Source organism: Ranitomeya variabilis, chromosome 6 (assembly GCF_051348905.1).
Source record: "Ranitomeya variabilis isolate aRanVar5 chromosome 6, aRanVar5.hap1, whole genome shotgun sequence".
Lineage (NCBI taxonomy): Eukaryota > Metazoa > Chordata > Amphibia > Anura > Dendrobatidae > Ranitomeya > Ranitomeya variabilis.
This window is the reverse complement of record NC_135237.1, coordinates 249,439,345-249,463,010: the sequence shown is the minus strand read 5'-3', so window position 1 is coordinate 249,463,010 and position 23,666 is coordinate 249,439,345. Positions and strand designations below refer to the sequence as shown.

General features: G+C 43.9%; 1 protein-coding gene across 1 annotated transcript in view; it reads right to left on the bottom strand.

Annotated features, from left to right (window-relative positions):
- Window positions 1-23,666, bottom strand: part of EPB41L4B (erythrocyte membrane protein band 4.1 like 4B) — a 1,243,532-nt gene that overhangs the window by 532,088 nt on the left and 687,778 nt on the right. Inside the window, exon 17 of the mRNA XM_077269578.1 lies at window positions 6,460-6,575. Coding sequence (XP_077125693.1) covers window positions 6,460-6,575 — 116 coding nt within the window. The remainder of the gene's footprint in view (window positions 1-6,459; window positions 6,576-23,666) is intronic.

Here is a 23,666-nt window from a genome sequence, read left to right as displayed (position 1 = left end):
TGTGTTTGGTGAACTTTATTATTTATTTATTTTTTGGGGGCTGAACTGACAACAGATAGAGCTGCAGTCACACGGAGACCGTGCAGACAGACGTAAACGGCGCTACAAGGCCCAAAAACCCTCCTCTACTTTATCCTATGTAGTGTTTTTCCACAAATTAGCTGGAGACGGGTGGAAAGACACTAATAGGATTTTTTTGAATAAATTAGCAGCAGACTACACTATTTTGAAAAAAAAGAAAATTGATTTGGCGGTATGACGCAGTGAAAAACCCTGAGCTGGAGACAACCAGGCTATAGCTGCTCACAGATTACAGGGCGAGCTGCAGTCACACGGAGACCGTGCAGACAGCCGTAAACGGCGCTGCAAGGCCCAAAAACCCTCCTCTACTTTATCCTATGTAGTGTTTTTCCACAAATTAGCTGGAGACGGGTGGAAAGACACTAATAGGATTTTTTTAAATTAATTAGCAGCAGACTACACTACTTTGAAAAAAAAGAAAATTGATTTGGCGGTATGACGCAGTGAAAAACCCTGAGCTGGAGACAACCAGGCTATAGCTGCTCACAGATTACAGGGCGAGCTGCAGTCACACGGAGACCGTGCAGACAGCCGTAAACGGCGCTGCAAGGCCCAAAAACCCTCCTCTACTTTATCCTATGTAGTGTTTTTCCACAAATTAGCTGGAGACGGGTGGAAAGACACTAATAGGATTTTTTTAAATTAATTAGCAGCAGACTACACTACTTTGAAAAAAAAGAAAATTGATTTGGCGGTATGACGCAGTGAAAAACCCTGAGCTGGAGACAACCAGGCTACAGCTGCTCACAGATTACAGGGCGAGCTGCAGTCACACGGAGACCGTGCAGACAGCCGTAAACGGCGCTGCAAGGCCCAAAAACCCTCCTCTACTTTATCCTATGTAGTGTTTTTCCACAAATTAGCTGGAGACGGGTGGAAAGACACTAATAGGATTTTTTTAAATTAATTAGCAGCAGACTACACTACTTTGAAAAAAAAGAAAATTGATTTGGCGGTATGACGCAGTGAAAAACCCTGAGCTGGAGACAACCAGGCTACAGCTGCTCACAGATTACAGGGCGAGCTGCAGTCACACGGAGACCGTGCAGACAGCCGTAAACGGCGCTGCAAGGCCCAAAAACCCTCCTCTACTTTATCCTATGTAGTGTTTTTCCACAAATTAGCTGGAGACGGGTGGAAAGACACTAATAGGATTTTTTTGAATAAATTAGCAGCAGACTACACTACTTGGGAAAAAAAAAAAAAAAAGGAACAGTATGAGGCAATGAACCACCCTCCCTGAACTGAATACAACCAACTATGGATGGCCTATGTGGCTGCACTCAGACTGGAGACTGGGCTGCACTCACACACACACACACACAGACCCTGCAGATCGCTGTGAAAACAGCGCTACAAGGCAAAAGCAAGGTGAATAGTAGGTGAACACAGCGGTTGCTAAATTAGCCTTTGGAAAGCACAAAGAAGCAAATCGCTATCTCTAAACTGTCCCTCAGTCAGCAAACAGCGTCCTGTCACTAACTGAATTCACAGCAGAGTGATCGCAAAATGGCGCCAGCGACTTTTAAACTGCATCATGACATCATTACACCAGCCAATCACAGCCTTGCCAGTAGTTTCATGCCCTCCATGCTAAACAGGATGTGCCCACACTTGGAATCAATCTCATTGGCTGAATTTCTGCTTTTTGAATCTTAGAACTTCCGATTCCGGTATCCGATACGCGGCAAGTATCGGAATCCCGGTATCGGAATTCCGATACCGCAAGTATCGGCCGATACCCGATACTTGCGGTATCGGAATGCTCAACACTACTTATGACCATGTGATATTTCTGTTTTCTTTTTTAATAAATTTGCAAAAATTTCTAGAGTTCTGTTTTTTCACTCAAAATGGGGTGCAGAGTGTACATTAATGAGAAAAAATGAACTTTTTTGAATTTACCAAATAGCTGCAATGAAACAAAGAGTGATTAATTTATAGGGGTATGAATACTTTCTGTACCCACTGTGCATCACTGGAATCAGGATCTCAGTCCCTACATAATGCTTCTCTCAAATTCCATAGCAAAAACCTGCTGACAAAATCCCTTTAAGAACAATCTTCAGCATAAGGGCTCGCTCACGCTTGCTATGTAATCGGACGAGAGCAATAGATAAAAAATCAGATTGCACTCAGCCCAATGATACTGTGCAGGGCAGCTCTCACATCTGCGATTATTTTCTCATGCCAATTGAACATGCAAAATCAAACGGAGCATTCTGCTATTGCATCTGAGGATCGGATCGCACGCATCCGTATAAGTCTATGGGTGCGTGTGAAACATCGCCCTGCACTGGGATATCACACAGCGCAGTGCAATTCTACACCTTTGCTCCAATTCTTCCATGCGAGAGGATAGGAACACAGAGCACTGACACTCAGCAGAGCAGGAGCTGAGTATCATTAGCATATCTTATCTGGTGCTCTGGCATTGGATGCCATATACTAAAGTGACTCCAGCCTAAAGAAGAACAAAGAGTCCTGGAAGTAATTATATGGCCCCCCCACAGAGCCATGATCTCAACATCATCAAATCCATCTGAGATGCCGAGATGCGAACTCTGCTTCAGGAAAATGGCCGCCGCGATCTCCATCTGCGCACGCGCGGCATCCCGCGGCCATTTTCCTGAAGCCGCGGCCAGCAGAGCGCCGCTTCTGCGCACGCGCGGCCAAAGGAAGATGGCCGCCCCCACCGATCACCAATGAAATAGTGAACATCGCGCTCTTTTAACTGCCCTGTGCAGTGGATTCGGGACCTTGGGCATGCGCAAACCACTACGCCACCAACGGAAAACTAAGCAAGATCTGGGGGAAGACACCATGCCCTTTTGACCAGACCAGCCTGATTGACAGGCGAAAACGGCTAGATTGGTAACGTATTTTGGCAGCATAGGTGGGGAATCGAGGTCCACAAAATACACTGTTGTAATTCACAGCTCAGGCCCTATTTAACAGTATTTTTATCTCATACTGAAAAAACGGGGTGACAGGTGCCCTTTAAAGGCCACGGGCGTGACCCAGCCTCCAACCCGATTACCAGCTAGATTAACCCCGAACAACCTGGATAAAGTCTAGCCGGCGCCACTGAGCGTATAGTGGACGAATGTGGAATTACCGCTGTCTGTCGGACGCCCTAGTGTGAATAGCGTCCGACATGACAGTATGGTGTCAAAGTTTAATGCCAACAATCTTACAGATACAATTTTTTGGTTATGGTTACATTGCAGCCATATTAGATTGTGGTGTGCAATGCAACCCATTGACAAGCAATGGATATAATGTCACAATGTGGCCCAGCAGTATGCATGTTGCATGACATGTGTAACCAGGGCCGTATTTAGAGTTTCTGCTGCCCTAGGCACTTTTAGTGCTGCCTCCCCCTTTGGTGAGTATGACACTATCGGCAGTGACTTTGGCAAGAATTGCTGATGTGAATGTCGCCTTTTGCAGCAGATCCGGGCAGTTTTTCTGCATCTGCCGCGTAACGGATCACTTATGGCAACACGGCGTTCCGCCTCATTCATTCCCTATGGGATTTGCGGCACTTGCCATGATCTGGCAAATGTGGTACCATACCTCCCAACTTTTGAAGAAGGGAAGGAGGTATAAAGTTTGCGGCGCCAATTTTAGGCCACGCCTCTGACCACACCCATTTCACAACTAGTCACACCCATATCCACGTCCCAATCACAGCCATTTAGCACTGCTGGTCACACTGCTTCATATACAATAATTATAAACAAAAAAATATGGCCACACAGTGCTACATACTGCATAATGGCCACACATGATGCTCCATACTGCATAATGGCCACACATGATGCTCCATACTGTATAATGGCCACACACAGTTCTCCATACTGTATAATGGCCACATATGATGCTCCATACTGTATAATGGCCACACATGATGCTCCATACTGTATAATGGCCACACACAGTTCTCCATACTGTATAATGGCCACACAGTGCTCCATACTGTATAATGGCCACACATGAAGCTCAATACTGTATAATGGCCACACATGATGCTCCATAGTGTATAATGGCCACACATGATGCTCCATAATGTATAATGGCCACACAGTGCTCCATACTGTATAATGGCCACACAGTGCTCCATACTGTATAATGGCCACACATAGTGCTCCATACTGTATAACGGCCACACACAGTTCTCCATACTGTATAATGATCCCACATGATGCTCAATACTGTATAATGGCCACACATGATGCTCCATACTGTATAATGGCCATTGGCCACACATGATGCTCCATACTGTATAACGGCCACACATGATGCTCAATACTGTATAATGGCCACACACAGTTCTCCATACTGTATAATGATCCCACATGATGCTCAATACTGTATAATGACCCTCCTCCTGTATGAATGGCTCATCTCCCTCCCATCCTATATACATAGCTCATATCCCCCCTCCTGCATGCATGGCTCATATTCCCCCTCCTGTATGCATGGCTCATATTCCCCCCCCATATGCATGGCTCATATTCCCCTTCCTGTATGCATGGCTCATATTTCCCCTCCTGTATGCATGGCTCATATTTCCCCTCCTGTATGCATGGCTCATATTCCCCCCTGAATGCATGGCTCATATTCCCACCTCTGAATGCATGGCTTATATTCCCCCCTGAATGCATGGCTCATATTCCCCCCCCTGAATGCATGGCTCATATCCCCCCCCCCGAATGCTTGGCTCATATTCCCCCCCCCTGAATGCATGGCTCATATTCCCCCCCCCTGAATGCATGGCTCATATCCCCCGCCCTGAATGCATGGCTCATATTCCCCCCCTGAATGCATGGCTCATATCCCCCCCCTGAATGCATGGCTCATATTCCCCCCTGAATGCATGGCTCATATTCCCCCCCCTGAATGCATGGCTCATATCCCCCCCGAATGCTTGGCTCATATTCCCCCCTGTATGCATGGCTCATATTCCCCCCCTGAATGCATGCCTCATATTCCCCCCCCCCTGAATGCATGGCTCACATTCCCCCCCCGTATGCATGGCTCATATTCCCCCCCAGAATGCATGGCTCATATTCCCCCCCCGAATGCATGGCTCATATTCCCCCCCTGAATGCATGGCTCATATTCTCCCCCCCCCATATGCATGGCTCATATTCCCCCCATATGCATGGCTCATATTCCCCCCATATGCATGGCTCATATTCCCCCCCGTATGCATGGCTCATATTCCCCCCCTGAATGCATGGCTCATATTCCCCCCCCCTGAATGCATGGCTCATATTCCCCCCTGAATGCATGGCTCATATTCCCCCCCCTGAATGCATGGCTCATATTCCCCCCTGTATGCATGGCTCATATTCCCCCCCGTATGCATGGCTCATATTCCCCCCGTATGCATGGCTCATATTCCCCCCCTGAATGCATGGCTCATATTCCCCCCCTGAATGCATGGCTCATATTCCCCCCCGAATGCATGGCTTATCTCTCCACCACCCCCGCTCCCGCTCCCATCTTGCATGGCGCGCCGGCTTATGTCCTCCTTCATCCCCCCTCCCCGTCCCTCCGTCCCTCATACTTACCTGTTCCTCACTGCGCAGCCGCGCCAACATCCCTCTTGCTCTGTCCCGACTCCCGACGCAGCACCTTCTTCCTGCATGAGCGGTCATGTGATACCGCTCATTAAGGTCATGAATATGCGCATATTCATGACCTTTATGAGCGGTACCACGTGACCGCTCATTCAGGACGAGCTGTGTACGCGGAGACCAGGCATCGCTGGAGCAAGGTGAGTATCGTCTTCAAGGAGGGGAGGAGGGAGGCGGTTGGCCGGGGGGGTTGGTCGGTCGGGAGGTGACCCAGGAAAAAAAAAAAAAACAACAAACCTTGCTCAGGTGGCACCCCCTGCATTGTCCCCGCCCTAGGCACGTGCCCTCAAGTGCCTAGTGGCAAATACGGCCCTGTGTGTAACCATGTAGCTCCAGCCTTTAAAAAGTTGGGCACTTTCTCTTGTTAGTGCCACTTTCCTCACAAACTGACCAGGACCTCTGTCTATATAATGCAGGACCTGTCCTGTCCATCAGCCTCCTCCAATAGTGAAGCAGCTGTGCCATGTGACCTGTTTTACAATTGGAGGAGTCACATACTCCTCCATCGGTCTGGGCAATCGGTCTGGCTCCCTTGGCAGTCATTTCATGGACAGAAATGCTGGTTAGTTTATTAGAAAAGCTGTTGTTACAAGAGAACGTGGTCAATCTCATTAGTCATTCATTGATGATGCATTATTATCATGTATAACAACAGCAAAAAAAAAAGTGTGAACAAACACAAAGCACATTCCCAACAACTTCATGTAAGGCTTCATGGATATATTATTACCTTTGTGTTGATCCGCAATGCCGGCCACGGGGAACCTATTTTGGTTGTTTCAACATCAGTTTTAATCAAAAGTCCTGATGGATCTTCATAAAGACATGGGGCTCCAGAGGAAACCTCTAAGAGAAATACAAATAATGGTGACATTTCCATTACTGTATGAATCTAAATAAACTACTAACACTTCTACTTTTAAAAGTCTATTACTTTGCAAAATGTTTTCCACACCTGCCTAAATCTTTTGCACAGTGCTATTTATATATTTTATCTTGCAATTACAAGCACCATTATTTTTCAAAAAATGTTTGCGCAGTATTGTACATACAGACTGGATATACCATATAAGCCACAACAAAGACATTTCACTACCTGTTCAGAAGTAAAATGCTATTTTCTGATATATTGTATACCCCAATGGCACAGAAATCATGTAATTTCTTTCACCGTTTTTTCACCCATAGAAAGCAATGGGTAAGTGCAAAACACAGCAAAATATGCAGGTATCAGGTTTTGCTGCAGTTTTGCTGCAGAAACCTTAAGGAAGTTGCATCATGATTTTTTGGGGGCACTAAAATTTATCAGCATGCACAAGAGACAACAAAAACGCAAGAAATAAATGCAGCAAAACCTGCTTTTTGTAATCAGCATCTTTGCAAGGTGTGAGCATAGCCTAAAATTACCAGCCAGTATTTAGCAATCACACTGATAAAAGAATTATTATAGCTACATCAAGGTCTATGCCGGGGGGATCAAGCATGCAGCATGAGGCCTCTGAGGCTGTATTTTGCAGTCTGTGGGCACCTGAGCTCCTGAGACCAGGGGCATTAACAATTGTGGAGGAACTGGTGAGGAAGGGAACTCGCCGTGGGAATAATTCCCAGGCTCGAGTTCATATGAGTTCATCCAGCAGAGGGCGCATCACCGCAACTCAAGATAACTACAGGACATTCCCCTGCTTTCCATTCATTCCCCGGGGTTTAACATCCACGAGCACAACTGCATTAGCAGAGCTCCTGGGTGTAAAATGATTTAACCCCTTCAGATGGATTTACATCGTGGGACGTGACATGAACAACGGAATGTATGGGATATTGTTGTTTTTTTATTTTTCCTTTTTTACAGAACGAGGTTCTTTAGGTGGATTAAGAGTCTAATAAAATATTACAACAACCTGTGTCTTTATTTCATTAAAGTACTTTGTAATAATGTGTGTGTGTTTTATTAACCATTTCGTACTATTGGATTAATAATGGATAGGTGCCATAATTGACGCCTCTCCATTATTAATCTGGTTTAATGTCACCTTACAATAGCAAGGTGACATTACCCCTTCATTACCCCATATCCCACCGATACATGGGAATGGGAAGAGAGTGGCCAAGTGCCAGAATAGGCGCATCTTCCAGATTTGCCTTTTCTGGGGTGGCTGGGGGCAGATGTTTTTAGCCAGGGGGGGCCAATAACCATGGACCCTCTCCTGGCTATTAATATCTGCCCTCAGTCACTGGCTTTACCACTCTGGCAGAGAAAATTGCGCGAGAGCCCACGCAATTTTTTTCCGCGATTTAACCCTTTATTTTACCAGCTAGAGCGCCCAAATTTTGCACATATACACTACTAACATTAGTAGTGTGGAATATGCAAAATAAAAAGGGATATGAGATGGTTTGCTGTTTATAAACCATGTCTTATATCCTGTCGGGTTTGTGAAGGAGATATCAAAAGCCGGCAATTGAATTACCGGCTTTTCTGATATCTAGCGCTGTATGAAATATAAATACAGTCTATATATATATATATATATATATATATATATATATATATATATATATGTGTCTCAATTACATATTTATATATATCTATATATACTGTATATATGTATATATATATATATATATATATATATATATATAGACTGTATATATGTTTTAACAAACATTTGAGCACATAAATCCATTAGATGTCGGTTTTGCAAGCCTGCGAGAAAATATCGCAGTACGGATGCCATACGGATTACATACGGAGGATGACATGCATAAAATACGCTGCCACACCCTGCCTACGGACGACATACGGATCACTATTTTGGGAACATTTCTGCGTATTACGGCCGTAAAAAACGGACCGTAATTTCATACGCTGAGTGTGAGGCCGGCCTTAGTGGTAACATTTCTTCCATTTGACTTGCGTTTATTTATGAAAAAACAGAAATATGGCAAAAATTTTGAAAATATTGCAATTTGAAACTTTAAATTTTTATGCCCTTAAGGCCGGGATCACACACAGCGAGATACGGCCGAGTCTCGCAGGTTAAAACCAAGCTCTGGCACCGGCACTCCGGAGCGGAGCGTGCGGCCGCATAGCAATACATGGAGCTGCACGCACCGCTCCGGAGTGCTGGTGCCAGAGCTTGTTTTTAACCTGCGAGACTCGGCCGTATCTCGCTGCAGTGTGACTCCGGCCTAAATCAGAGAGTGGTGTCACACAAAATACTTAATAAACAATATTTCCCACATGTCTACTTTACATCAGCACAATGTTGGAAGCTATTTTTTTTTTGTTAGGACGTTATAAGGGTTAAAAGTTGCCCAGCGATTTCTCATTTTTCCAACAAAATTTACAAAACCATTTTTTTAGGGACCACCTCACATTTGAAGTGACTTTAGGGGGTCAATATAACAGAAAATACCCCAAAATGACACCATTCTAAAAACTTCGCCCATCTAGGTGCGCAAAACCACATCAAGAAGTTTATTAACCCTTGGTGCTTCATGAGAACTAAAGAAATATGGAAGGAAAAAAATTAACATTTTACTTTTTTCACAAAAAATTTACATTGGAACCATTTTTTTTTCTTTTTCACAAGTGTATTGAGTCGCCCGCCAGGGCATAGGGGTACTCGGTACTGGGTCCGGTACTTAAAGGGGATGTCATGGTGGCTACGACCCGGTCCATGGCCCTGGGTTCCCAAGTAAAAGGGATAGTTTTTAAAGGGAGTTGTAAAGCAATTAAAGTTTGTGACGCCACCTATGGTACTCGGTCAGGGGTGAGTGACGCTGCTTAAAGGGGTCCTCTGTGGGTGATGGTACGACAGCAAGATAGTATCGCTTCCCACAGGTGTGCTAGGCAATGATTTACTGATTGAATTAGGGATTTACTGGTTTACTGGTTGAATCACGCCACAGTCCAGGGTACCAGCAACAGGTGTTGATGTGGTCCGGCCGGCCTGGAGGCAACGGCGGATCCCTCTCCCAGGTGAGGTCCGTAAGGCTTCCTGACCGCGCTTGTATGCAAGGCCCTTGCTGCCTGTGGCTCCCTGACAAAATCCTCTCTCTCCTGTCCTGGGACAGTTACCCGTATGGTGGGCAGTGCGAGCCTTTTTATAGGGTCTCTATCACAACCCAGGCTCTTTGTGTACTGCTGCACCTTCAGGTGTGGGTGCGGGCAAATTACATAAAGTCCTTTGCCCTCCGGTTCTGCTGTGCGACCTGGAGTACAACACAGCCTTGGCTCCCAATGCCCGGTTCCTGCGCTTCGGCTCAGAGAGTGCCTGGTCACAGTTCCCCTCTAAGCCCTTTCCTTCTCCTTTGCTCCTTTTCTCAGATGCTCACTAACATTCCAACCCTTCACGTTATCTTCCGTTCCTGGAGCGGCAGCTCACACGTTGCTGCATGGCCCTACTCTCTGCTCTCACTCCTCTCTCCTCCATTGTCTCTGAACAACTGCCTAACTCCTCCTCCAAACTGGAATACATATATCAGGGGGAAGCTCCCCTGAATCCAGGTTCAGAGCTCCCCTTCTGGCCTGGATTCAGAATGTGTTGCATGTAGGTGCTTACCTGGTAAAGGAAATCCTCCTTGCCTCCAAGCATGACATCACCCTCCCCGAAAGGAAAGCAACATCACTGTAACAACTGGTTACCTGGGGTGTTACAGTATCAAAAGAAAATTGACCACAAAAGTTGTTGTGCAATTTCTCCTGAGTATGCCAATACCCCATATTTGGGGGAAAGCCACTGTTTTGGCGTATGGCAGGGCTCAGAAGGGAGGGAGCACTGTTTGACTTTTTAAATGCAAAATTGGCTGGAATCAATGGTGGCACCATGTTGCATTTGCAGACCCCCTGATGTACCTAAACAGTGGAAACCCCCCAATTCTAACTCCAACCCTAACCCCAAAACATCCCTAACCCTAATCCCAACCTTAACCATTACCCTAACCACACACTGAACCCCAACACACCCCTAACCCTAATCCCAACCCTAACCATAACCCTAACCACCAACATAACCCTACCACACCCCTAACCCTAATCCCATTCCTAACCGTAGCCCTAACCCTAGCCATAACCCTAACCCTATCTCTAACTTTAGCCCAACTCACTTTAGCCCAACTTACTTTAGCCCAAGTCTAACCCTAATAGAAAAATGGAAAAAAAAATTTATTTCATTATTTTTCCCTAACTAAGGGGGTGATAGAAGGGGGCTTTATTTACTATTTTTTTATTTTGATCACTGTGATAATGTCTATAAAAGTGATCAAAATAAACCAAAAGGAAAATTTTTCTATTGTTGCTGGGTGCCGGCCGGCAGATCTCGGCAGGTGCACTGCCAATGCTCCCGCCATTTTCTCCTGGAAGAAGATGCCGGTGGCCCCGAGAGACTTCACGGGGGATGCCTGGATACCACAGGTACCAGGGGGTGATCAAATGCAAAATTGGACTTTTTTTGTGGTCGCAGTTATACTGATAATAACAGCAATCCCAACACTGATGTCGGTAAAAACTGACCCGAATCATGTTTTCTGGGGTCTCAGCTACCCCTGGTAGCTGAGACTCTGGAGAAATTCCAACTCTGGAGGGCACTATACACTTTTTCCACAGCACCGTTATTTAATGGCGCTGTGCTTTAAGTACACTTAACTGCCACTGTTAAAAGGCATATCAGTTGCTGTTAAGGGGTTAAGACCCTTCAGACCCCAATCCTGTTTTCATCTTTATGATCAGGCCAAGTTTTACAATTATGTCCAGTGTCATTTTATGAGGTAATAGCACTAGAGCGCTTCAACAGATTCCACTGATTCTGAGATTATTTTCTAATGACATGTACTTCATAATAGTGGTAAAATTTCTTTGACATGACTTGCAGTTATTTGTTAATAAAAAAATGTTCAAAAATGTTTGCAATTTTCAAACTTTTAATTTTTATGCCCCTAAATCAAAGAGTTCTGTCACACAAAATAGCGAATAAATAAATAAAACTTTTCACATGTCTACTTTACATCAGCATAACTTTTGAAGCATAATTTTTTTGTTAGGAAGTTATAAGGGTTAAAAGTTGACCAGCAATTTCTCATTTTTCCAACAAAATTTACAAAACCATTTTTTTAGGAACCTGTTTACATTTGAAGTGACTTTGGGGGCCTATATGACATAAAATACCCAAAAGTGACACCATTCTAATAACTGCACCCCCAAGGTGCTCAAAACCACATTCAAGAAGTTTATTAATCCTTCAGGTGCTTCACAGGAATTTTTAGAATGTGGAAGGAAAAATGAATATTTATCTGTTTCACAAGCATTTTATTTTAGACCCAAATTATTTTTTCAAGGGCTGGGTTTTATGAGTGGTCATAAGAGATGGGTGGGAATAACCATTCACAAATCCCAACCCCAGGAGTGTGGTTTAGCTAATAAAATGGAGGCCAAATGGCTCATTCAGTGTCTGTGGCTGGAGGTGTAGAGTCCTTCAGTGTGTGTGTGTGCTAAAGACTCTGAACTGAGCTGGCGAACTCGCAGTACTTTATGGACTGATTATTTTTCTGTTTGCTTTTCTCTTTGTGTCGGTAAAGGCTGTTCATTTGGTTTGGCTATCCAGAGCAGTATATTCAGTTTTTAAACTTAACTGGACATATCAACAATACTGCTTCCTGTTCCTGCCTCAACCACAGCCGAGTGAGTACAGACTCCTACAATAGGTGGAGAATGCAGGCACGAATCCCAAGAGGCAGTGTGACTGCCGATACCACATGTCCTTGGTGAAAGCAGCTGCAGGAGGGAAATACGACGGCATGGAGGAGCTTGTAGTGCATTTGGTCCAGGTGCAACAACAGCAACAGCTCGCCAGTCAGCAGCAGCAAATGGAGCAGGAAGAAACTAATAAGCTGTTGGCACAGCAGCTACAACGCCAGCAGCAGCAGCAGCAGTGGCAGCAGCAGGAGGTGCTAACGAGGCTGATTGAACTCCTCACAGAGGCATTTCGTGGAAAGCCGGCAGTCTGCTCCCCAACTCCAGGTGATGACTCATATGCCAGGAAGACTGTAAGAAGAACACTGCAAAAGATTACCCCTGGGGATGACATTGAGGCATTCCTGACGGTTTTTGAGAGGGTGGAGGAACAGGAGAAATTGCCTCCGGAGCTGTGGGAGGAGATTCTGGTGCCATATTTAACAGGTGAACTGCAGAAATGACTTGGCATTGCAGGATGCTAAAGATTATGTCAAGTTGAGAGTTGAGATCTTGGCATGCTTAGAAGTGACTAAGCGAGTGCACCATTGGGCCTATCGCAGTGACAAACTTCCCCTGTCCCAAATGTTTGACCTTCTACACCTGGTCCAAAAATTATTTCAACCTGAATATTCCTCCCCACCACAGATGGTGGAAAGGGACATTATGGACAGGTTAATACACTACCGGCAGAGGCCGGTACAATCCTAAGTTGCCCAGGGAGATCCCCATAATGCTGATGACCTAGTGAGCATGGTGAAGAGGTACCAGGTGGTCGAGAGTTCTGTGAGAAAGCTTCTCTTCTTCTCTGCTCTGTTGATGGGGGGAGCCGACTGTCTATCAGCATGACGTCGGCAATCGTGCTGCATCGGTAGAGCAGTCCAGAAGAAGAGATGCTCTCTTTACATGGAGCAGCTGAATTGCCGGCAGCAGCGGTAAGCGCTGGGTACAACAGTCAAGTAGTTGCTTCTGTTAGCAATAACTGTTTGTTAGTTTTTAGGCCCATAGTAAAAAATACTCCTGAACAAATCCTTTAATCATTCTCTTTGCTATTTCTACTCTCATTTGACTAGTTAATCAGTTCAACCAGTTTCTACTTCATAATGTTATAATAAGTATGTTTCATATTGCTGGCCTTTACTAAAGAAATTTCCATTCCCTCAACAATGCATCCATCAATGTAGTACAAAATTACTGGCGGAGTAATAAGTAAGTATTTAAAATTTTCTTTTCTTTTTCTATGCATTTAAGATTATATTCTTTCTGTGCATAAATGATATGAGTTTTACGTGACATATTCTGCTCTAATGGTATGATTTAAAAAAATAATTGCACCTCACATAAATGTGTTATTTATTATTATTATTATTATTATTATTATTATTATTATTAATTCCGCTATTCATAAGATACAAACATTTTAGGTCCATTATCAGAGATCAAACATCTAAGGGAGAGTGTAAAGATGGTGACATTTCCAAAGCTCTAAACTTCAATGCTATTCAAAAAAGATATATTTTAATTTGTACAAGATCTTATTCTTATTATGTGGTGAAGATTTTATAATTTAAAATTGCATGATTTACTATATTTTTTAATTACGGTACATGCTGAACCTCTTCAGGAGTGATTATAAAACATTTATTACATAACTGTCATTTAGTTTCATGAATATACATATGTCTTAGGACTTTACACCCACATTCCCACTTTGTGCAATTGTTTGATGATTACGTAATTTACTTTAGCTTTAATCACTATTATTTTGTACAGTGCAGATACTCCGGTATTGTCGATATCTTTATTTTTCAAAAATAAAATGTATTGCAAGCACCAAATTATACACTATTTTTTAGGTAGCTGATTCAATCAATAATATTGACAATACAAGTTCTCCAAACTTCCTGCTGCTAATTATTATTTATATCATTATTCTAAGTACCATTAATATTATTTTTGTTTCAGGACACTTTATATATAAAATATATAAGACTACCCCCCATTCTCATCAATTATTTAGAATCTTGTTTTCTTTCAATTTTTTCTTGACATTTTTAAAGAGCCAGTGTGAGGGTTTGTTATTTTGATGGTTAGGTTGTATTTTACAATAGGACTATTTTAGCGTACATACTCTATACAGTAGATATAACAAATCTACACACTTCAGTTAAGATACCAATGTTTTTGTCATGCAAAAAAAATCATGCCCCAAGGGTTTATTCAGAAATCCTCCTCCCCTGCTGGTGCGGGGATCTTCTTTGTGAAGAAGAAGGACTAGTCTTTGCATCCATGCATCAACTATCGAGGTCTTAATGCCATCATAGTGAAGAATAAGTATCCTCTGCCTCTTATTCCAGAGCTCTTCTTTCGCCTTCATGGATCCAGGATCTTCACCAAGTTGGACCTCTGAGGAGCCTACAAGCTTTTTAGGATTCGTTCCGGGGATGAGTGGAAAACCGCCTTCATCACTCGTGATGGTCACTAAGAATACCAGGTAATGCCTTTTGGGCTAAGTAACGCGCCAGCAGTATTTCAGGAATTCGTCAATGATGTCTTCCGTGATCTTCTCTACATCTGTGTAGTTATCTATCTGGATGATATCTTGGTGTTTTCTCTGGATCTCTCTACTCATAGAATAAATGTCTGCAAAGTCCTTCTCGATTGAGGGAGAATTGTCTGTATGCCAAGTTTGAGAAGTTAATAAAAAAAAATCAAACCACACATGCACCCCTCAAGAAGTAACATAGGGTGCCAGGAAATATATAAATGGTGGAGTGCCACAATATATATGAACCAAAACGAATAAATAGCACCAGAAACCAAAAGTAAAAATATGAATTTTTATTAAATAGCATAAAAATAAAAAGAACTCAATACAAAAGAAATACAGGACAATGACAAGGGATCTCACTCATTCTATCATTCTATCTTATGTGGATTGCACTTGGAATATTTGAACTTTTTTAGTATTAGTTTACTATTATTTTCATTTAATTCACTTGGTACACTGTTTACATTGTCTTATATTTATTGTATTTTTATGTATCAGTGCAGGTCCCTGTTGTGGCTAGCATTGTATCATTTATATTAATATGCATTTTAGCACGTTGCACTTTTTTGCACTAGTATTTTTGCAAAGTGGTATTCTTCCTTCATGGTCCGTCTTGTTTTACTTGTTATATGTTTTATCTTGTCTATACTCACCTAACCCTGTGCGCATGCGCGCCGGCGCTCCGTTGCTGAGCAACATCGGCGGCGTCTCCATGACTTGTGGGTGTCCGCGCTGTCGGTGCCGGTCACGTGCTTCGCATGTGGGCGGTCCTGATGACGCGTCCCTCCTCGTCTGACGCCCTTGGTGTTGTCTCGGCTTCTGGATGCGGTCCGTCTGCGCATGCGCCATTACGAGGGTTCATACATTTCCTGATTGGATGCGGTATCCTTTATAATGCCCACCATATCACATGATGCCATGCCCCCGGAAGAAGGCACATTGCCGAAACGCGCGTAGGGGTGGATGGCATCATGGTCCTACAGGTAATTATGAGTTGTACTATCGTTCATTGATTTTCTTGACCTGTGTGCATTCTGATACTTCTACTCTGCATGAGGTTTCTTCTTATACCTTATATTTTTGATGCACTTTGCTAGCACATGGTTATCCGTTTCTCTTGTAGAGTTTACTATTTTTTTGCACCAGTGGATGATTTAACATCCATTTATTACCTGTTTGCCTGTTGGGGACCGCTTTGCCATCTTTCTTTAGGTGAGATCCCTTGTCATTGTCCTGTATTTCTTTTGTATTGAGTTCTTTTTATTTTTATGCTATTTAATACAAATTCATATTTTTACTTTTGGTTTCTGGTGCTATTTATTCGTTTTGGTTCATACAAGTTTGAGAAGTGCCTCTTCGAGCGGAGCTCTCTGTCCTTCCTGGGTTACCTCATCTCTGACACAGGTCTCAAAATGGATCCTGAGAAGGTGTCGGCTGTTCTCAAGTGGCCACGTCCCGTTGGAGTCAAAGGCATTCAGTGATTCCTAGGTTTCGCCAACTACTACTAGCAGCTTATCCCGCAATTCTCAGCTGTGACCAAACCACTCACTGCTCTGATTCGAAAAGGATCCAATCCTAAAAAGTGGCCTCCAGAGGCGAAGTCTTCTTTTTTGTCCCTCAAACAAGCCTTCCCTACTGCTCTCGCTCTTCTTAGGCCAATGGTAAATAGGCAGTTCTTTGTGGAGGTGGATGCTTCCTCTTCTGGAGCCGGACCCTTACTCATGCAGAAGCTTCCTTCTGGAAGGATGGTGATCTGTGGGTTCTTCTCCAAAGCGTTCTCACCCTGTGAACACAACTACTCCATTGGTGATAGAGAATTGTTAGCCGTCAAGCTGGCCTTGGAGGAATGGCTTTATCTCCTGGAAGGTGCAGTTCACCTGGTCATTAATTACACCGATCATAACAACTTGGCCTACCTTCAGTCCACTCAGAGGCTTAACCCTCATCACAGGCTCGATGGTCATTATTCTTCGCCCCGGTTTGACTTCCATCTCCACTTTCATCCAGCTGAGAAGAACAACAAGATTGATGCCTTGTCCAGGTCTTTTATCTTCGACGACCAAGAGGAGGAACCCCGCCACATCATTGATCCATCTAGAATGATCACCGTTGCACTAGTCTGGCTGTTACAACAGCCTCCGGGTAAGACGTTCGTTTTTGTTCTGGACAGGAGACGTATACTGCTGTGGGGGCATGCTTCTAAACTTGCTGGTCATATGGGGCTGAGAAAGACAATGCAGCTGATTTTGCAGCACCACTGGCAGCCCAAGATGCATCTAGATGTCTGCTATTTTGTCACCAGTTGTCTATCATGTGCTCTCAATAAGGCCCCCAAAAGGCTTCCCACTGCTCATCTTCTGCCCCTCCCCATGCCGACTGCTTTCTGGAGGCACATCGCTATGAATTTTGTCACCGATTTGCCAGTGTCTTCTGGTTGTACGGTGATATGGGTCGTGGTGGATCGATTCTCCAAGATGGGTCAATTTGTCCCTTTGTCCGGTCTTCCCTCTGCACCCAAGTTGGAGGAGTTGTTTGTTCAACAAGTTATTCATCTCCATAGTTTACATATTCATATTGTGTCTGACAGGGGAGTGCAGTTCGTGTCCCGGTTCTGGCAGTCCCTCTGCAAGCAGCTGGATGTCTCACTAGGGTTTCTCTTCGGCCTATCACCCGCAATCCAATGGTCAGGTGGAACAGGTGAATCAGATACTCTCCAACTCTCCAGGATTTAGTCAGAGACCAAGATTTCCTTGGAACAGGCATCCATGCAGATGAAAGACCATGCAGATAAGAGACGTCTGGATTCCCATCCATTCCAACCTGGAGACAAAGTATGGCTCTCTTCTATGCATATTCGCCTCAAGGTTCCCTCCTACAATTTTGTTCCTTGGTTTATCGGTCCATTTGAAGTACTTCAGAGAATCAATGAAGTATGCTACCAGCTGAAGTTGCCTTCCTCTTTGCGGATCCACAACTCTTTTCAAGTCTCTCTCCTTAAGCCTGTCGCCCTTGGACACTACTTCCAGGATCCTGGTATCTTTCCTTCCCTTGTCTCCACTGGCGATGTCTTCAAGGTCAAGGCCATACTTGACATGATACAGAGAGGGAACAAGACACTGTTTTGGTCAACTGGAAGTGTTGGGGTCCAGAGGAGACGTCTTGGGAACCAAGAGAGAATATTAATGCATGGTCTCATGCATAGGTTTCTGGCTGGCTTGAAAAGGAGGGGGCGTAAGGGGGGGGGGTACTGTAGTGCTCCAGCTGGCTAATCCCATCTCCAAGGTACAGGGAGATCGAGTACCACCTGCCCACAGGCATTCCCCTGGTCCCCGAAATCCTTCTCACCCAGTCCATGCTCCCGCGACGCTCCCTCTGGCTGCAGCGTCTGTCCAACGTGTCTCCACCGCTCCCTCAATTCCTGGTTACAGGGGAGTGAGCATAGGGAGCACGCGTGCTGTTGTCAAATCATTTAAAGGGCCAGTGCACTCTTTTTCCTGAATGTCCTCTCAGCCAATCGCTGTGAGATCTAGGCGTATTTAAGGTCCTCACTTTCTTTGGGAGGTGCCAAGGCAACTTTGTATTTAGTTCTTAGTTGCTGTTCTCAGGTCACAGATCAGAGATTGCTTATTCTGTCTTGCCTTGTTTTGCCTGAACTAATATCCAGTGTTATTTATCTAGTGCTGTTGTCCCGAATACCTACATCTACCTTCGGACACTGATGGTATCCTTGGGCCTGCTGGTTCACTTTCTCTGGTTCCCTGGCCCTCTCGCTTGGGTTCCCTGGCCCTCTCTCTCCTCCTCTCTCAGTATCTCTGTCCCATTTGGGTCTGACCCTCTGGTCTCTGGAGCTGTTGCACGTGAGTTTCCTTAGCTGTGTCGGGTCTATCCGTGTATAGGGATTTGCTCGCAAAGAGCTCCCTCAGGGGTATTCTGTGTTTCAGCTGAGGGGGTTCTCCTTTGTGGGTTCACCTGCTTTATAACCTGAATAAAGTGTTGCTGGTTCATCTGACATCCTTGTCCAGCTGGTTCCTAGGGTTGAGCTTCCATAGAGTCCTCTGTGATCTAGTGGGTTCGCTAACCTTGCTCCACCTGACTTGGTGTGACAATTGGATTGCTCTGGCACGCTTGTTACTCGATAGAGTATCGATAGTGCTCAAGCCCCTTGCTCAAGTCCCCGCCCTGCTTGTTTTGCAGTTATTACACAGCCAATAAACATGCAGGGATTGCCTTCCATAAAGACTAATGCGATGGCCATGTTGGCTACTGGCATTACTGTGATTGGATGGTGGCATAGCGTCAATGGGTCTTATATAAGTCCAGGTGGCGAGATGCAAACTATCCTTTGGAAGCAGTTCAGAGAGAGTTGATCTCCCATGGAGAGCTTAGATTAGAGAAGGCATATAGGCAGTGTTTATTTGCTATTGCAGTACTTCTAGACCGCTGCTGCACCATTAAAACAAAAGTCCTTTTCAGGGCTTCATATGTCTTCCACCATATCATCAGGGTCAGCATGTGACCCTAACTCATTATTTTTAGAGGGTCATCATGAGATCCTCACTTAACTGTTAGAGGGCCATCATATGGAGTTCAAAAAGCACATGCATTGTAAGTGCATTTACTAGCGTGATTTAGCGTGGTTTTAATAAATAATTTAAAAAAATGATGTGGTGTTTAGCCAAGGTAAAGCAGACAGCTGCTGGCTAATATTATCAGGCTGGGAAGTTTCCTGGTTATTGGACCCTTCACAGCCTAAAAATGCAAAACTACAGCCATCCAGAATTGGCCCATTACTGTGCTCAGTGAGACCCGGCGACGATGAGCATTGACGTCACTATCCGGCGCCTGTGAATAACAGGAATTTTACTGCTACAGTCCTGCTCATCGTTATTAACACCCCTTCATTTTTTTTTATAGACTGTACAATAACTTCAGAAATAAATGGAAATGTACCAAAGTTATAGCCTCAGGAATTTTTAATTAGTGGCCCTAAGTAATGCAACAATAAAACATTGTCTTCCAACTTACATGATGCAATTTCAAAGCAGAAACACAATAAACAGCATATGCAGCAATAAAGGCACCCCTAATTAGTACTTGGTTGCACACGCTTTGGCATTGATGACAGCCTCCAAACATTTCTTGTAGCCATCTATAAGCTTCTTGTACTTCTCAGCTGGCATTTTCTCCCAATCTTCTTTAGCAGTTTGTTCAAGCTCTTGAATGTTTGCATGATTCTTTTAACCAATTTCAGATTTTAAGTCACCCCAAAGATTTTCTATTTAATTGAGGTAAGGATTCATTGGCCATTTTAAAACAGTCCATTTTTTTTCTTTTTTAACTATTCCTCTGCATTTCTGGATGTGTTTTTTGTCATTGTCTTGCTGGAAGACCCATGATCTTCGACTCAAAACAAGTTTTCTTACACTTGTTATAGATTTTGCTCTATAAACCTATTGATAATTCTCTGATTTCATGATTCCTGTGATAAAGTCAAGGCCTCCAGTACCAGACACAGCAAAGCAACCCCACAGCATTTTGGATCCTCGATGCGTAACTGTTGGTGGGGTGTTCTTTTCCTTATAAGCTTCATTACACAAACTACTGCTTTGCATTGTCAAAAAGCTCTATTTTTGTTTCATCTGTCCACAGAACATTTTCCGAGAAGGATTGTGGTTTGTCATGGTACTCTTTGGCAAAGATCAGTTGTTACTTTTTATGTATTTTCTTCAGTAATGGTGTCTTCCTTTGCCTTCACCCGTATACAGTACAGACCAAAAGTTTGGACACACCTTCTCATTTAAAGATTTTTCTGTATTTTCGTGACTATGAAAATTGTACATTCACACTGAAGGCATCAAAACTATGAATTAACACAAGTACCATGACAAACCACAATCCTTCTCGGAAAATGTTCTGTGGACAGATGAAACAAAAATAGAGCTTTTTGACAATGCAAAGCAGCAGGTGTGTCCAAACTTTAGGTCTGTACTGTAGCTCTGCATGGTTTAGTGTGCGGCGTATGGTACTTGCTGAAACCATGACACCAGGCTGTTCCAGGTTGGCCTTCAAGTCTTTGGATGTTTGGCATGGTGTTTTTAACACCATTTACACCAACCTTTGAAGACAGCTCTTGTCAATTTTTCTCTTTCCCCATGTACAGGAAGGTTCTCAATGGTTTCATGCTTGTCAAACTTCTTAATAACATTATGTACTGTTGAATCTGGGATACCAAGGTCTTTGAAAATGGCATTATACCCTTTGGAAGTCTTGTGTTTGCTAATAATAGCAGTTCTGATGTCCTCAGACAGCTCCTTTATCTTCACCATTGTGACAAAGGGGCAGGACCTACCATGTGTTTTTTTAAAATACTGAAGTCATCGTTCATTTGATAATTCATGTCACATGGGCACCGACAATTAATCACAGGTGATTCTCATTTGTGATTTACCACAGGCGAGTCAAAATGTGTTTCCATACTTATATAATGTAAAGGGTACCAATACCAGTGTCACAGCAAGCTTTAGTTTTTTCTATTTTTCCCTCCCATTGTTTTATGTTTTACATTTTTGTTTATCATTTGCCCTTTCAGGTTGTGTGTACCTTTCAGGTTGTGTGCACACAGTGCGTTTTTGATGCATTTTTGCAGCATTTTTTCAGCACAGAAATGGGACAAAAGCCCTATGGAATCCTTATGCAAGCTAATTCAATGACAATCCTGAAGTGTTGTGCACATGATCAGTAATTTACCTTGAGTATTTGCAGAGCATTTTATTCTGCAGCATGCCAATTCTGTGTGTTTCTGCTGCATTTTTCACCCATTGACTTCAATTGAGTCAGTCAAATCCGCAGTAAAAACGCAGGTATAAAAATGTTTGCGGCTTTGCTGAGCTTTGTTTTGCGTTTTACCGGCTTCCTATGGTGTTTCCTACGCTGTCATCTGTAAAGCAGCGTGGGAAATACCGGTGCAGTAGTTCTTATCGGCGGTAACACTACCGCTGGTAAGACCGTTGGTCAGAAAGCTGCAGGATCATGCATTCAGATGTCAGCATGACCCCACAGCTTTGACTGTGACCCACAGCGGTGACCCACAGTAAAAGCTTACCATAGGTCAGCAGGCGTTTGCTGAGACTACTGCTCCCATCGGGCTATGTCTGCTGTCACTGATAACAGTGACAGCAGGTACTGCTGATGGGAGATGTAGTATCATGTGCCGGCACCTGTGCTCCCAGTTAAAAAAACAACAACACAATTACCGTATATACTCGAGTATAAGCTGACCCGAGTATAAGCAGAGACCCCTAATTTTGCCACAAAAAAACTGGGAAAACTTAATGACTCGAGTATAAGCCTAGAGTGGGAAATGCAGCAGCTACTGGTAAATTTCAAAAATAAAAATAGATGCCAATAAAATTAAAATTAATTGAGACATCAGTAGACTAAGTGCTCCATAAAGTTCATGATGGGCCCCATAAGATGCTTCATAGAAAAATATGCCCCATATAATGCTGCACAAAGGTTGATGCACCATAGAAACATTTGCCCCATATAATGCTGCGCAAAGGTTGATTATGGCAACATAAGATGCTCCATAGAAACATTTGCCCCATATGCTGCTGCTGAGATTTAAAAAAATGACATGCTCACCTCTTGTCCTGAGCAGGCGGGGACAACGGCACTTGCAATATTCACCTGTCCCCGTTACACTGCCACTCGCCACTCTGTCTTCCATCTCTCTGTAGTGACTGTTCAGGCAGAGGGTGGCGTGCACACTATACATGTCATCGCGCCGTCTGACCTGAACGTCACAGCCAGATGACGCAGAAGACACAGCGGCGCGTGGCGGTGGAACAGGGACAGGTGAATATCGCAATGCTCACCCTCCCCGTCATGCTCACCCTCCCAGTGTGGTCCCTGCTTCTCCGATGCGATGGTCTCAGATGCCGGCAGCTTGTTCCTGTGTTCAGCAGTCATATTAGTGACTGCTCTCAAAGTGATCAGGATTGTCATGGTACATTATGGATTATCTTCTCTGTGGACAGGTGAGGAATATTGTGGTTTATTATTTTATTTTTGTTGCAGGAGATGTTGGTATAGGTATGGTGAGTATCATTTAATTAAGATTCATTAAGGGAATCTGTGTCATTATTTCAAATAAAGGACTTTATTCTGGGTGTCTGTATTTTTATACAATATCACTATGGGGTTACTAATGGATAGGTGTCTTATAGACGCCTCTCCATTACTAACCTGTGGGCTTGATGTCACCTGACAACACAAAGGTGACATCAACCCCACAAATAGAAACCCCACTTGCCACTGCCACAGGGCAAGTGGGAAGAGCGAGGCCAAGCGCTTGATTAGGAGCATCGTATAGATGCGCTTTTTCTGGGGCAGCTGAGAGCTGATGTTTTTAGTGTGGGAGGGACCAATACTCATGACCCTTTCCTAAGCTATTAATATCAGCTCACATGTGTCTGCCTAGCCTTTGCTGGTTAGATTTTATAGGCATACCCTATGTTAATTTTTTTCTGGGGTTCCCCTGTGAACTAGCCAGTAAAGGTTAAGAAAACAACTGTCAGATGATATTAATAGCCTGGGAACCTTTATGGCTATTGGCTCCTTCCCAGAATATTAACATCAGCCCTCAATGGTCAGC